At 42.1% G+C, this 15,528-nt stretch overlaps 1 protein-coding gene across 1 annotated transcript in view; it reads left to right on the top strand.

The window, feature by feature from the left end:
* LOC139052990 (uncharacterized) overlaps positions 1-6,051 on the top strand; it is a 95,810-nt gene extending 89,759 nt beyond the window's left edge. The window contains exons 5-6 of the mRNA XM_070530124.1: positions 5,497-5,550; positions 5,915-6,051. Of these exons, the coding sequence (XP_070386225.1) occupies positions 5,497-5,550; positions 5,915-5,998 (138 nt within the window). The 3' untranslated portion in view covers positions 5,999-6,051. The remainder of the gene's footprint in view (positions 1-5,496; positions 5,551-5,914) is intronic.
* Positions 6,052-15,528: the final 9,477 nt, after the last annotated feature.

Below are 15,528 nucleotides of genomic sequence, written 5' to 3'. Positions count from 1 at the left end.
GCCTATTATTGATTTGTTCCAGTTTAACATACTCGTCTTACTCCACAGGTTGCTTCATAATAACCTTACGTTTCCGTTCATTGCAACTGACCTTTTGCAGAATAAAAATATGACCAGATTTGCGGCTAACAACAATTTCTTATTACCCATGGTTCATACCAATTACGGCAAAAAAACATCTTCCTTCGCTGCAATTTCTCTTTGGAATGAATTACCATCAACCATAAAATCCTGCACTTCTCTTGCAATTTTTAAAACTCACCTTAAGAATCATTTCCTGCGATAACTTAACTACGATCTGGCGGTGTACCTTTGACTTTTATCTCACATGTCATTTCTTGTATTTTACCCATGCTTTTTTCCGACTTTCTTTTATAACGTGCTTTTCCTGTTTGATTGTAAATGACATGTCTAATGATGTATTTGATCTGTAGATGTTTTATAATACGCTAATTTGCTGTCTATTGATATCACCATCAATGTTGTTATTATTAACCGAGGGTCCCACTACAGTTCTTTGACTTTGGGACCCTCGTCTGTATATTTCGTCATGTAATTACTTCTGTTTTGGAACCAATAAATCTGAATCTGAATCTGAAAGAAAGACGCCAACCTAGAAGCAGTAAGGCTAAAAGCAGACACATCCCATAGCAAACATTAACACCCGATCACCTGCCATGAACACTTCATTCTTCACCGACGCTATAACCCATTGGCACCATCCCCCAGAAGATATCGTGTCATGCACTGACCATAAAACGTACCGCGAAATGTTAAATAACCACACTGCTTAATTACGGATCCCACTTACCCTTACTATAACACGATGTTCCTTTTTTTTCGCAATTGTTCCTGGCTTGTATTTGTTTATTGTTGTTTCTTTACTGTTCTGTACATTTCTTCTAACATTGTTACAAGGATTAAATCCCTCCCTTATGTATTGCCTCCGGGCCTTTAAGGTTAGAATAAATGAAATAAATGAATGAAACAGAATTAAGACTTCTACTTGGAAACTAATATGCAACCTTAGAACAGAGAGATGAAGATGACATAGTGGTAACGAATCAAACCTCAACTAGGCTGCCTCCAGCAGCAGCAATTGTAGTGGGAGGCAAGGCACCAAGGCAACCAGTAGACAAGCTCTCCAAAGTAACAACGGACGTAATAAAGACTAAATCTAATAAACTCAAGAGACTAGATAGAATTCGGTGAACTGTTAAAACTGATCAACAAAGCGAAAATAATGGATATTCGAAGTTAGAACGCGAGAAAGACTGAAGAAGTCGTAAAAATGAACGCAGTCTGAAATCAGTGAGGAGGAAACATGGCATGGGACAAACCGAGATGTATACACTGGAAGACGAGCAGGGCAATAGCGTCAGTGATTTCGAAGGTATAGTAAAAGCAGCGAATATTTCTCTACTGACCTCTAAACTACCCAGAGAAATCAGGATACCTAAATTCGAAGCAGTAATCTTCTCCTATAACAAGTGATGAGGTCAGAAAGACCTTGCCAGACATGAAACGAGGAAGAGTGGCACAGTCGATTTAATGAAATATGTAGGTGACATAATGCTTGAAAAACTGGCGGGTACGAAGTGTCTATAAACTTCAAGGGTCCCGGAAAACTGGAACAATGCAAATATTATACTAATCCACAAAAATGCAGACGGTAAACAATTGAAAAATTATCGGCGCATTAACACACTCCCAGTACCATGAAAAATATTCACGAAGACAATTTGCAATAAAATAAGGACAACACTGAACTTTAGTCAACCAAGGGAACAGGCTGGCTTCAGGAAGGGATACTCTACAATGGCTTACATCCATGTCATTAGTCATATAATTGAGGAATCTGCAGACTACAATGAACATCTATATATGGCTTTCATAGATTACGAAAAGGCATTTGATTCAGTAGGGACACCAGCAGTCATAGAGGCATTATGTAGTAAATGAGCAGAGAGCACCTACATAAATATCTTGGAATATATATACAGAGATTCCACAGCCACCTTAATTCTACACAAGAAAAGTAGAAAGGTACCTATAAAGAAAAGGGGTCAGACAAGAAGACACAATTTCTCCAATGTTAATTACTGTATGCTTCGAAGTACTGAAGGTATTAAACTGGGAATGCTTAGGAGTAAGGGTTGGTGGCAAATATCTCAGCAACCTTCGGTTTGCGGATGACATTTTTTTGTTCAGCAACACTGCAGATGAGTCACAACAAATGATGGAAGACCTTAACAGAGATAGAGTAAGAGTGGGGTTGAAGAGTAATACGCAGAAGACAAAGATAATAATCAATAACCGGGCAAGGAAACAAGAGTTCAGGATCGCCAGTCAGCCTCTAGAGTCTTTGAAGAAGTACGCTTATCTAGGTCCTTTATTCACACGAAACCCTGATTACGAGAAGGAAACTCACAGAAAAATAAAAATGGTTTGGATGGCATACGGCACACATTCTCAGCTCCTGACTGGAAGCTTACGATTATCATTGAAAAGGAGGGTGTACAATCAGTGCATTTCACTGGCGCTAACATATGGGGCAGAGATTTGGTGACTGACAAAGAAGCATGCGAAGAAGTTAAGGACTGCGAAAAGAGCGATGGAACGAAAAATTTTAGGCATAACGTTAAGAGACAGAAAGAGAGTGATTTGGATCTAAGAGCAAACGGGTATAGCTGATATTGTTATTGACATCAAGTGAAAAAAAATTGAGCTGGGAAGGTCATGTAATGTGCAGATTAGGTAACAGTTGGACCATTACGGTTACAAAATGGTTACGAAGGGAAGGAAAGCAGTCGAGCATGGCAAATTACTAAATGGGGAGGTGAAATTAAGAAATTCGCAAGCGCTTGTTGCAATTGGTTGGCGTAGGACAGGGGTAATTAGAGAACGCAGGAAGAGGCCTTCGTCCTGCAGTGGAGATAAAATAGGCTGATGATGATTACGAAATATAGGCCAACAACCATGTGGTAACGGATGGCATAGCGGGCATCAGAGTAATGCGTAGATGCGTTGGCTGCCGGTGCATGGACATTTATAAGGCAACAGCGCTATGTCAGAACTAAGATCTACAGGTCCATGCATTTCCACAAAATTGGCCTCCAAACACAGAGTAATGACAATGAGCTCGACAGCGAGGGCGACCAATATATAGAGAGTGCAAGCCCCAAAGAAAGTTATTTTTTTCTCTTAAGTGGAAACAAACTGGAGATACTCTGTAGCCTCAACTATGGAAAAATATAATACAGCAGGCCAAAGCGATGACAATACAGTCGAAGCTATCAGAATAGTCGCTCAACTCTGAAGTGTACCGGTTTACCGGTGCACCGGTGTACCGGTGAAGTGTACCGGCTATGTCCGGTTTCATTGTTGGTGACAGGCATTTTCCCGAGAGAAAGAGACTCGCGAGAATGGTGGTGTTTCATAAAAGTTGTTCTTAAATTAACGTAAATTATTAAGAAGACATTCATGTACGTGCAAGCATGTCAATAGTATATAGGAATCCATATCAATATATATCTGTCCTATTCCATGTACTATGTGATATAAATCATGTATATTAAGCGAACCCTTATTTTTGTGGGTATAAGCCATTGTGTAAACATGTGCTGTATTGCAGAATTCTTTGGTATCTTCCTTCCTTTCTTTATTCGTTATTATTGTTGTTTCTTCTTTTTTGCATTGTAACGAGATGACGCTTTGTTTGTTTACACCTTTGTTTCTTTTTTTTCTTTCTTGCGTTTCACATGTTACTAGCTTGTTAACCCATTTATGTATATCCCACTCCTGCCTAGGGCCTGTAAAACAAGCTGGTAGAAATAAATAAAAAAGGAAATTTACCTACTTATAGGGGTAAAACACACCCGTCTATTGATGATCAGTTTTTTTTAACATATGTGCACAGATTTGGCGCTACCAATTATAGAAAAAAATTATTGGAAATACGATTGGATTTCTAATTTATGTTTTTTGGTTGATATTAGAGTGCAACGATCTTATAAGAGAATTCTGCGAGAGAATGGTTTTCTTGACTGTGAATAATTCGCTATGTTATTAGCCCGCCTCGAACATATGAAATTTGCATACTGTAGGTAAAGAACATTGCATCAGCTGTATTCATAATATGAATATCTTGCACAGTGCCACTTGTCCATCTAAATTGCTGCAATATCTTTCTCCACATTAAAAAAAAACAGATTACTTTCAGTGAACCTATAAAAATAACAGCCAATGACGTAGCACCTCCTGACCTACTCCACTGCATGAATGAAAACGGTGATTTAATCAGAAGGATGTGTTGTACATATCTGTAAACCTAACTTAATACGAAGTTCGCTTTGTTTACTTGTTGCTTGCTCTTTTTTATAATTCTGTGTTCATCGATTTTTACACGAGACTCGACTTATCCTTTCGAGCATTGCATAAATGACAGGGCCATAATCAGGCAGAGAATATCTGCGTTTAGCTTTTTCATCAAAATATAAGTCCCGTATAAAAAAATGGCAGAAATACAGCGCTGAATCAACTAATCAATACATAAAAGATAACATGAATACTGAATGGGCCAAAAGACCCTATTAAATATTAATAAGAGCTTTACTGGAATGCGGAAATGGGCGCGAGTTTGAATTGCGTATCCATTTTGAGCTAACCAGCGCAGAAATTACATTCATAAGAGGACAAAAACGTACACAGTAGGCTGTCTTCCAACCGGTGGTCACACACACACACACACAAAGAAGAAAGGGGTTTAACCGAGGGGCCCCATTTTTTGTTAATCATATCATAAGAAGCAAACAAATACTGATACGAAGGACAAGATAGGGATAATTACTTGTGTTTATTAAATGAAATAAAGAAATGATTGTTTATTTCATTTAATAAGCACGAGCAATTTCCCTTATGTTGTCCTTGGTATCAGTGTTGTTGGCTTCTTATATGACACACACACAGAGACACACAAGTGCGTGGTATATATTGCGCATACACGTTGTCAGAAGGTGAATTTTTGCGCTCGTTAGCTTATGCAAATAAAAGCACAGTTCTAGAAATTATTCATGGAAAAGAGGGGGAACCAATGTGGTGACCAATGATGAGCAGGTGATGTTCTCGTAGGCTGAATCATATCAAAACAATGCGTCGTTCTGGACACTGTGTTTGTCTAGGCCATTTGTCGGGTCTGAGGAGATACCTAGTGACACGGCGTAGCCGGTGCTAAGGTATTTACTGTTGCATTAATTAAATATAGCATGTTATTTTAGGACACCACGGAAACATGCTGCCTTCGTCGTTTGTTGCGTCGTCAAGATCACACTAAAATTGCGAAACTGAAAGACATGAGCTTTTTTTTTTTTAGTGAACGTCAAGAGCAACTTGCGGCTGTCTGATAGCCATAAGAAAATACACCACCATGCGCTATAGAAAGTAAGAGTGTTTGAATTGCTCTGCGATCATCTTACATCTATGAAATGTACATTTCAGGTGCTGACTGACATAGCGTTGCTGGGAGCTGCTCTGGTGTTGTTCAGCTTACAGGTAGGGAAGAGATGTCTTTTTTATCAATTACTGCGGCTGCGGGTCCGAGTGGCGCACATGTGCATGAAATATTGCATTGCTTCACAAGTTTGAAAACTCATCCTAACTAGGGAAAGGTAGGCATAGCTCTGACGAAATAGCAAACGAATGTTTTCAACCAAAGCATACGTTGCTCATTATGCGATAGCCAGAATGCTATCTAGAGAATATTAACTGAATAAAAGGAAATGACGCAAGCGTTATGACACTTGTCCAGCACATAATATATTATTGTAGTTTCTGAAAATCTTTGCCAGAGGAACTTGATCTAGGAGGCGTTGTGACATCAGTTTCACTAAGTTTATCGAACTCTTGGTTCTTGCAGGTGTACTTCATACTGGTTGTCTTATCGCATTACCAGAACATGAAGAACTCGTCTCGTCAATTATCTGTTGTTATAAAGATGTGAAGGTGGAACAAGAACATGTACATAGAAGTAAAAATTTTTTTTACATCTGCCAGTCTGTTTGGTAATACGTGCATTTGTTTCGATTGAATACGGTCGCATCAAAAGGTAAGGGTGGCCTGAAACGGTAGTTTCAAACGATGTTTCATGCTGTAGCATTTATTAGACGCATTGCCTTCACCTCTTACTGCCTTAGGAGCTCACCCAGAACTATGAATCATAACGCAAGGAATATGGCATAATTGGAACATCAAAGCCTCTCATCGATATCAGTCACGGCACTCTGCTACGAACAGCGATGCAAGCATTGGTCAGGTCACGAGCTTGAAGAGACCCATGTAACCGACAGGGCGTTCAGCCGGCTAATACACTTGCAGAAGCAACTTACTCCACAAACCGGGCGTCAGTAGCCAGGGACACCGCAAAGGTAAACTTGGTGGCGATAGCGGCTGCTCTGCATAATAAGAGAAGACAGAGATGGTTAATATTTAGTTTCTTTTAATGGGATTGGCATTATTCGACTGCTTCAAGTACTTTCTGTCCGTCCGTCCGTCCGTCCGTCCGTCCGTCCGTCCGTCCATCCGTCCGTCCGTCCGTCCGTCCGTCCGTCCGTCCGTCCGTCCGTCCGTCCGTCCGTCCGTCCGTCCGTCCGTCCGTCCGTCTGTCTGTCTGTCTGTCTGTCTGTCTGTCTGTCTGTCTGTCTGTCTGTCTGTCTGTCTGTCTGTCTGTCTGTCTGTCTGTCCGTCTGTCCGTCCGTCCGTCCGTCTGTCTGTCTGTTCTTTTACGCCTACCCAGTGACCGAAGTTACAAGTCTACTAGCATGTGTCACCAGGTAAGTGCGCGTGGTCATTCCACCGTCGTCCTGCCGTTGTCATTATTTCATGAACTCATGTCATGCCATCATCATAACTTCAGATTCGTCATCTCATTGTAGTCATCCTGTCGTCGTCATACCGCCTTCGTCGTTCTACCCAGTTGAAAATGACAACAGAGGTTGTGTTCAGTACTACAGAAATTCCTGTTGTACAACAGGATTTTTCTGTAGTAACTACAGATTCCTGATGGAGCGACAGACTTTTCTGATGTACAACAGACATTTGTTGTTGCTACTACAGAAGTACAGTCTGTCGTATGTCTGTTGTTACAACAGAAAGCTGAAGCTCTACAACAGATTTTTGTAGTACTACAGAAATTTCTGTTGTACAACAGGATTTTTCTGTAGTAACTACAGATTCCTGATGGAGCGACAGACTTTTCTGATGTACAACAGACATTTGTTGTTGCTACTACAGAAGTACAGTCTGTCGTATGTCTGTTGTTACAACAGAAAGCTGAAGCTCTACAACAGATTTTTGTAGTACTACAGAAAAAATTGTCATCACTACAGGCACCCTGTTGTCCCAACAGAAATGTTCCTGAAGTAACCCGAAAAACTTCTGTAGTGCTACAGAGAGCTGTTGAAATACTACAGAAACCTATTGTGGCAACAGGCCCCCAATTGTCACAACAGAAGTGTTCCTGAAGTAATGCGACCAACTTCTGTTGTACTACAGAAAAATGTTGTTGTACGACAGAAGCCTATCATTGTAACAGGCCCCCAGTTGTCATAACAGAAGTGTTCCTGAAGTAATGGACAAACTTCTGTTGTACTACAGAGAACTGTTCCACAACGGAAACCTATCGCCGCAACATGTACCCAATGATGACAACAGAAGTGCACTCAAAATTGTGTGATGCGACAAGCTTCTGTAGTGCCTTGTTGAAAAAGACAAAAGGAATTCCTGTCGCAACTACAGAAATTCTGTTGTACGACAGAAATTGTTGACATTTCTTAATTGGGAGACATTTCTGACATTACGACAGAAATTCTGATTTCGCAACAGAAGCATTCTGTCGCGACAACAAGAGTTCTGAAGTCGGAACAACAGTGTTATATCCTGACAGCGATTCCGACGTTACGGCACCAATTCTGACGTCGCAGCAGAAACATTCGGTGGCGACGGCCAAGAGTTCCGAAGTCGCAACAGAAGCGCTTTCCGTCGCGGTCCTTTAAAATTGTATGTTTTCGCATCGGTGGTGTACACTGTACTTTTCTCTTGCGCGGTATTCAATCGCGCTTCTCTGAAGCCGGCAATGCTGATGGCACCGACACCGGTAATAAAGTCGACGTGGCGAATAGTTATAATTGTGCCGTGACGACGCGGCACCAGCAACGCCCTACCGGCCCCTTCAAAATCGGCCGCTGATCAAAATCATATCATCTGCGGGAATGGCTGCGTATCCGTTTTTTTTTTTTGGTAAGATGTGGCACACAGGCCTGTGGACTTACATGTGCTGTTACACTGACACATTAGTTAATTTCCCAGGAATATTTCACAAGCTTTATGTGAAGCAGAAAAGAAGATTTGGGTTGTTCCACAAAGTTGCGTGAAAAGCTGTCTCGCTCGTGTCTCATTAATCTGGTACAGTGCTGCCGTGAGAAGCCAGTACGCTGTCAGAAAGAACTCTCATCCACGAATGTTTATGTAGCTATTTTGCATTGAACACACGAATTATATGCGCGCTCAAAAGTGTAAAGAACGAGAGACTACTGTCGAAACTAGCAGTAATAACCCTAAAAGTCAACGTTGCCTATTTCTGAATTCCTTATTTGATATGGATATCGTACATCAAAATCGATGTTCTAGCACTGCACGATGTACTTGTCGATGATACGAACACGCTTGCGCTTCTAGAAATGCGGCACTTGACGCCGTGGAGTGATAGCGGACCTTGGCTCTCAAAATGCAAATGTAAACATCAGCGCATCAGCACGTCGTACTATTCACATAGCCAAAACGTACACTTGAAAAGCATGTCAGCGGTGGTGCAGTGGTAAGAGGCCGGGCTGGGAATCGTGAGGTCGCATGTTCGAATCCTAGGCGAAGACGTTTTTTTTTTTAATTTTTTTTTACTTTTATGTTTTTCTTTTTTGTACTAACAAATTTACATAACCTTACGGACGTCTCTGTCAATTTTTAATTAAATATTGATCAAGAACTACAGAACTTTCTACTACAGGACGTCACACTACAGACAACAGAACTACAGACAACAGAACTACAGGCAACAGAACTACAGGCAACAGAACTACAGGCAACAGAACTACAGAAACAACGTCCCAAAATACGACAGACTGTTCAAATTTCCTGTTGTGTTTTTCAACTGGGTATCGAAGTCATTCTATCGTAATCATGCGCTAGTCAACGCGTCGTCGTGATACCACCTTCATCATTACGTCGACGTCATTACTTCCTCATTACAAAGATATAACTGCGTTATTGTAATCCAGTCTTGGTGCAATTAGTCACCATGTCTCTTCAAATGGGATCCGACGCGCCGTCTGGGTAGCGTCAAGTGCATGGTCAAGAGCGAGTGACCCTTGACCATGCAGGACGACAAGCGTGTGCGAGCGATCATGTTCGTCCGTGCGGGTAAAGCGCCTCGCTGTTGAATAGAAAATGACGAGGAGGCAGAAACTTTATTACAAGAAAATGCGGACGGGCAGGTTGGAAAGGCAATAGGAAATCATACCGTGGGTAGGACTGCGAAAGCTCAAAGTAGCAACGTTTATTAACGTTTAGTTTATTAACGTTTTAGTTTAAAACTAAACGTTTATCAACGTTTAGTTTTAAACTAAAAGCAACCCTTTTAGTTTTGCAGCTCCTTCACTCGAGCCGGTGGTGACCTGTTTCTGGAGGCTGTGAGGGCGCTGCTGTCGAGCTTTGCGTCAAGTGAGCGGCGCTGCTCTGCTGTCACGCGCACGCGGATCGCGGATGTTCGCATTGCGTTTTGCGCTGGCAGACAATTTCATCTTCTCACTACGTGTGCCTCATTGTCACTGTACAATGTGTATTACACGTGGCCGGCTGTTAGGCCCTTTTGCGTCCGGTCCAAATTCTCCGCTCACGGAAACACGAGTATCTGTGACGTGCAGGGTAGCGAGTGTTGATATCGCGTGCATATTTCAGTGTTTAGGCGCATATATTACAGCGTAAGCTGTTGCGGGCTCGTTTCAATAGCCGTGTCGCTTGGCGATGTTTCGCACCGCTGCCGCCAGTGTCCGTCGCAGCTATTGCCAGGCTCCTGCCGACTATGGGCGAGTCGCCAAGAAATGGTTGGATGGTTTTGAAGAAGAATAAGAAGAATAAAAAGATGTGTAAAAAATGCTACGCTCTAAAAACAAAGAGAGTTCAGGGTACTCTCTTTGAGGGAGCAACTGGTTGTCCGATATTTCCCTCCCTTTTCCTCAGTAGATGGACCGCTTTGAAAAAGAGCAGGGTAAATCCCCCCGACAGTTTAAACACTCGTACCGCAAGGGAGTGCTAGTAGTCTTCCGCAAAGTGCTAATACTCTCTCACCACAAGGGTAATAGCACTCCCCCAGCGTCCGCAATCCCCCAAACCAAGTGCTTCTCACCCCCAAACAGAGTGCTTGCACTCCTCCTAACAAATAGATTTTACTCCAACACAGAGCGATTGTACTTTTTCCAGCAGTGTGAACGCACTCACGATGTAGACCCATGGTCTCGTTAGAAGGGATTCGCAATGCTTACATGTGTGGAACGTTTGATCCCTGCATAAGGAGCTCCTGCACTTATGCTTGGTGACTTGGTTGTCTATGAAACATTTCGTTTAAAAGGTCATTGGTTTAATGGTCAATCATAAGACAAACTGAATAATATTTGAAAAACATACTCACACAGGCATAAACTCAGATTACAATGATGCCCATGAACTGCACAGCGGATCTTGTAATAAAACAAGTACATTCTCTAAAGTTTCACTAGTATTGTAGTGTAGAAGTAACACTCTAAGCCGCAAAGGGGGAAAACGGGAGCAACTGCGGCAGTTAGTCCTCATGATGAGTGGTTAGTCTCTTAGGAGAGTTACTGTGAGTGATAGGTGCCGTGTGCATATTTTAGGGACCAAATGTTTAGTCCTCACTTTCAGAAGTACTAATGGGGGGATGAACGAAAACGTTTAGTCTCTTTGTGCCTTGCTGTTAATCCCTCACTTTAGGCGGCAGCTTCACTGCTGTCGATTGTATGATTTGAGCTTTGGCATATGCTTGTTATTATTACCCACTGTTGGCTCAATGGTTGTAGCCTTCAGCTGTTAAACACCAGGTCGCGGCTTCGATTCCCGTTCGTGGATGCTATAGCACATTCCATGTGGAGGTGTAATTCAACGAGATGTATTTACGGTTGCGCACCGTGTGCATTGGGTCACGTTAGCGAGCCCCGGGTGGTCAAATTTATTATGGTGGTCTCCACTGCGGCGCCCCTCGAAAAAGTACTGAAAGCTGAGTGAGTTAGCAGGATTTCAATGTGAAATTGCAGTACGCACACAGCAAACTATGACGTATGTGTCCTTTGTTGTCTTTCGTCCTCGTTTGGTGCGTGTGTGCTTGAATTCATAATAACGTTCCATTGTAGAGTGACCGGTGGGGATGGGGAGAGGCCACCCTCCTAAAATACCGTATTTTCGCGATTCTAAGCACCCCACTCTATTTTCGCGAAAAAATTCGGAAAAAAGTTTGCATGCGAATCCAAGCACCCCCCTATTTGTTAGAGGAGTGCGTAGCCAAGGCTGCCAAGCGCGCTTGCTCACTCTGTCATCGAGCCGGAGCCATCGGATAGTCCGAGTCCCGAGGTGGCACGGCGTCCGCGGCGCGAGTACGCCGTACAACCGGACTGTACGGCTGTGCGGCGAAAGCTGCAGAAAGTGTCCCCATCAACCATCGCAAAGTGGATTTCGGATACTTGGAAGCGGGTCCAAGTGGACGTTGTGACCAAATCACTTAAGTGCTCGATCACAAACCACTTCGACGGAACGGAAGACGGCCTGCTGTGGGACACCGACAGCGCCGCTTCAAGCGGTGCGACGAACGAGAGTGGCAGTGATACTAACTGAGCATCCGACACAAGCGGTGGGTTCACTGGCTGCCCCGATTTTTCTTTTAGATGTTTGCAAAATAAAATTTTATTTCTCGCACCTGTCTCGTCGTGATGTCGCAGCGAAAAGAGGGAGGGGGGGTCACTCTAGATTTTTCACTTTAATATCTTGAACACTTCCTCCTCCCCCTCCTCCCCCCGCATCTTGTCGCACTTCTTTGAAACTGAGCATATAAAGGCATGGGGCACTCCCCCCCCACCAAGGTGGGCATGGGGGACGAAAGCCCTGTGTTGTTCCTTGTGAAATGTGATGTATTACTTTTTCTTGCTTTTCCTGTTATGTGATGACATATAAATTGCCTGTTCCTAGAATTCTCTAGAATCTGCTAAAAAGAATTCAGCAGACAACTTTTCATGACCAGCCAACCAAAATAAGGTCTGTTAAGCTATTTCAAATTTGTAGCGCATGTATCATTATACTGTGTAAGACTTCGAATGGAAATGCCACTGTATACATATACCTTGGTAAGACTGTCCCAGGCACAGTTACTGCGCAATTCATGAAAATTTCGATGAAGACTACTTGCTAGACTAGAATCTACTTGCTGAAAGCCAATGTCTTGACATGTGCACTTGTTGGTATATTGGCTACACAGTAACAATCCCTGTTCTACAACTGTACAGTGTTTCATGCCCCATCATCCTCATAACTGCTTTGTATGTAATAGTGGGACACTTAAAAATCTGGCTGTGAATATGGGAGCAGACGTTACGTATTCCAAGAAGGCATGAAAGGAAAAATTGAAATAATCTGGTAAAGAAAACTAAGTTACCTATTTTTTTCTTTCAGCTCATTGCATGCCTTCTCAACATAAGATCTCATTAACCTGAGAGAAAATTTGCAGGTTTTTTTTTTTTCGTCCTAGTGCACCCAATACAAGGGAGAAAAAAGGAAGGAACAGGACACACACGAAGCATTAACTTCCCACAACAATATTTATTTCTGGGACAGAACAACACTTATGACGCAACAGTTCTGTGGAAAACCCGCAAGGTGGAGAGTAGTAATTAATCAAGGGAAAATGAGACATCCACCCAAACAAGCTAAGTGCTACAAAGGAAACCCATACGGGTTCCTCGAAAGAAAAGTTCGGAGCTGAAGAAAAACCAAACGGATGGATGTCTCATTTTCCCTTGATTAACAACACTTTATACGGGGCATTCATTATCATGCGCACATGTCTACAAACCATGCTAACGGAAAGCACCCCGACAATAAAATATTGCAAGCAAAACCAGGCATTCATATAACGCCACAAACATGTTGAGGAATTCAATTTCTTTCATGGAGAAAGACAAAGACGATTTCTTTACTCATGTATCGCCAAATACCTCAATCTGAGTGCTTAAAATGAATAAGACTGGTTCTTTACAATGATGTCTATTTCTTTGAAGCAGGGAATGCAATCATACGTCGTGACAATTTAGTGCAAGGAAACCATCCACCAAGAATTTGCTCACTTAATTGGAGCGTTCCCTGACACTCTTATTAGTGCAACTGCTGGTTTGTTAGATGTAAATTATTCCACAGAAACATAACTCAATAAGTGACACAGGTGTTGCGTTAGTATACTTATTCTGTTGCTTGTTTCCATATGTGTTTCTTATTGCACTTACAGTTTCTTTTTGCACATAAGCTAACCATTCAGAGCAGAAAACACCACTATCACCTTTCCACGCAGCCCTATTTTCTTCAGGTTATATGAAAGGCGGTGGACATACGAGATGACAGCAATATTTGTCTTCCTTGCGGACTCAGTGCTAGCTGCCATGGAGGATACAGCCCTTCCTGTCTGTGCCTCTCTGAGCAGCCTTTCAACAACCGACAGCATCACAATGATCGAAAACCTTGCATCGTCTAATCATGCTAAATGTTGCTGAATGCTTAGCATTTCACACATTCTTACAATTTGCCTTTTGAAAAGCATAGAATGCTATAAACGTATCCACGTGAGCGAGGCAGCTTCAAATCACAATAAATATATTTACACAACGGCCAGACAAAAAGTTCCCACTTCTCCACCCGAAAAAAAAAACGGTTTCTGCTATGTATGTTATGCAAAATGAGGAATACACTTGAACCCTTCTCTGACATTAGGTGAAATCACAATGCTGGTAAAACAAGAACACAAGTTTCTTGGAGTAACTTTCAAGAAAAAGCAAAAATTTCTAGCTCTCTTGGCAGATAGAGTGCACAACATTCTCAAAGTATTATCAAATAAGCACTGGGCTTCCTATCACCTATGTTCGCTACTAATGTACTGTTCTGTGGTACGCTGCATTTTAGGCTATGGTTGTATCATTTATGGTTCAGCATGGCAGTCCTACTCATTTGGCATCTTCATCCTGTGCCCAATCTCAGACTGACTGTCAAATGGCACTTCATAACATTGCCGACGCTGATTTTACACAATGACTACAACGAGCCTCCTCTATGTCACTGAAGAGTACGGTTAACCGTGTCATGTATGTTTTAAGAGTTAAGTTATCACCTTAACACGTATGCTACAACATTTACAGTGTAACTCATGCTCATTAGTTATTCATGCAAACCACACACAATCAAACCACTTCTTTTACGATTTAAATACTGTCTTGTATACGATATCCCTGACGACACACCCAATGTCACAAAGACACCACCAAGACTGCCGCCACGATCTTATATGACACAGTCTTGTGACCCTTGACTAATTCTGTCTAAATAATGAATGCAACATAATACAAGAATTCCAGCCTCCTTAGGAGAAATGTAACAACTAAACAGAATTTTACCATGATGGCTCGAAAACAAGAAACCATGTGGGCATCAGGTTCGCGACAAAAGAGTGCATAATGAGTGTCAGAGCGCCTGTCTTTTTCCATTTTGAATGCTGAAGTCTATGCCATATGGGAAGCAGTACCAAAATTCGTCACTCATCAACACAGAAAAGCAATCACCTACACTAATACACTAATTAAGTGCATTAAAGGTTGTATACCTAAAATCGGAGTATGAACTTCTACTTGGTGGTACTTTAGACAAGCTTGTTTTAAACGAACAAGATATAGATCCATCCAATTATGCCGAGTCCCAAGCCAGTTTGGGATGCCAGGCAACAGAAAGGCAGATAAATGCACCTGCTTGGCAGCATACAGAGGAGTTAAAAATGGTAAAACCACTGAATGAGTCTCCGAACGATTTGTATGGTGGTGCCATCAAAATGGTAGCACCATTGAGATTCCTCCAAAAGTAACAAGTTTCATCTAATTGAACCCGCACTTGGTTAATGGGAGATGCGCCATCACCAAGAATGGTTTATTGAGGTTTTATTATGCCGACTTTAAATAGGGCAGGCACGTCTCACGCACGCCCTTAGAAAGAAAGAACCGACTTGTGACAAATGCTAGGAAAGGTAAACAGTAATATATGTTCTAATGAAGTGTCCTTGTATCAAAACAAAGACAAGAACCTCTGCACGAATCATACAAGCTGCACATACCTCTACACCCCACTCTGATTCTAAGAGATGACCCATTTGTACACGCCTATTGTGCT

The sequence above is a fragment of the Dermacentor albipictus genome, unplaced genomic scaffold (assembly GCF_038994185.2).
Source record: "Dermacentor albipictus isolate Rhodes 1998 colony unplaced genomic scaffold, USDA_Dalb.pri_finalv2 scaffold_51, whole genome shotgun sequence".
Lineage (NCBI taxonomy): Eukaryota > Metazoa > Arthropoda > Arachnida > Ixodida > Ixodidae > Dermacentor > Dermacentor albipictus.
The sequence above is the reverse complement of the archived record's forward strand: the minus strand, read 5'-3'. Positions and strand labels throughout refer to the sequence as shown.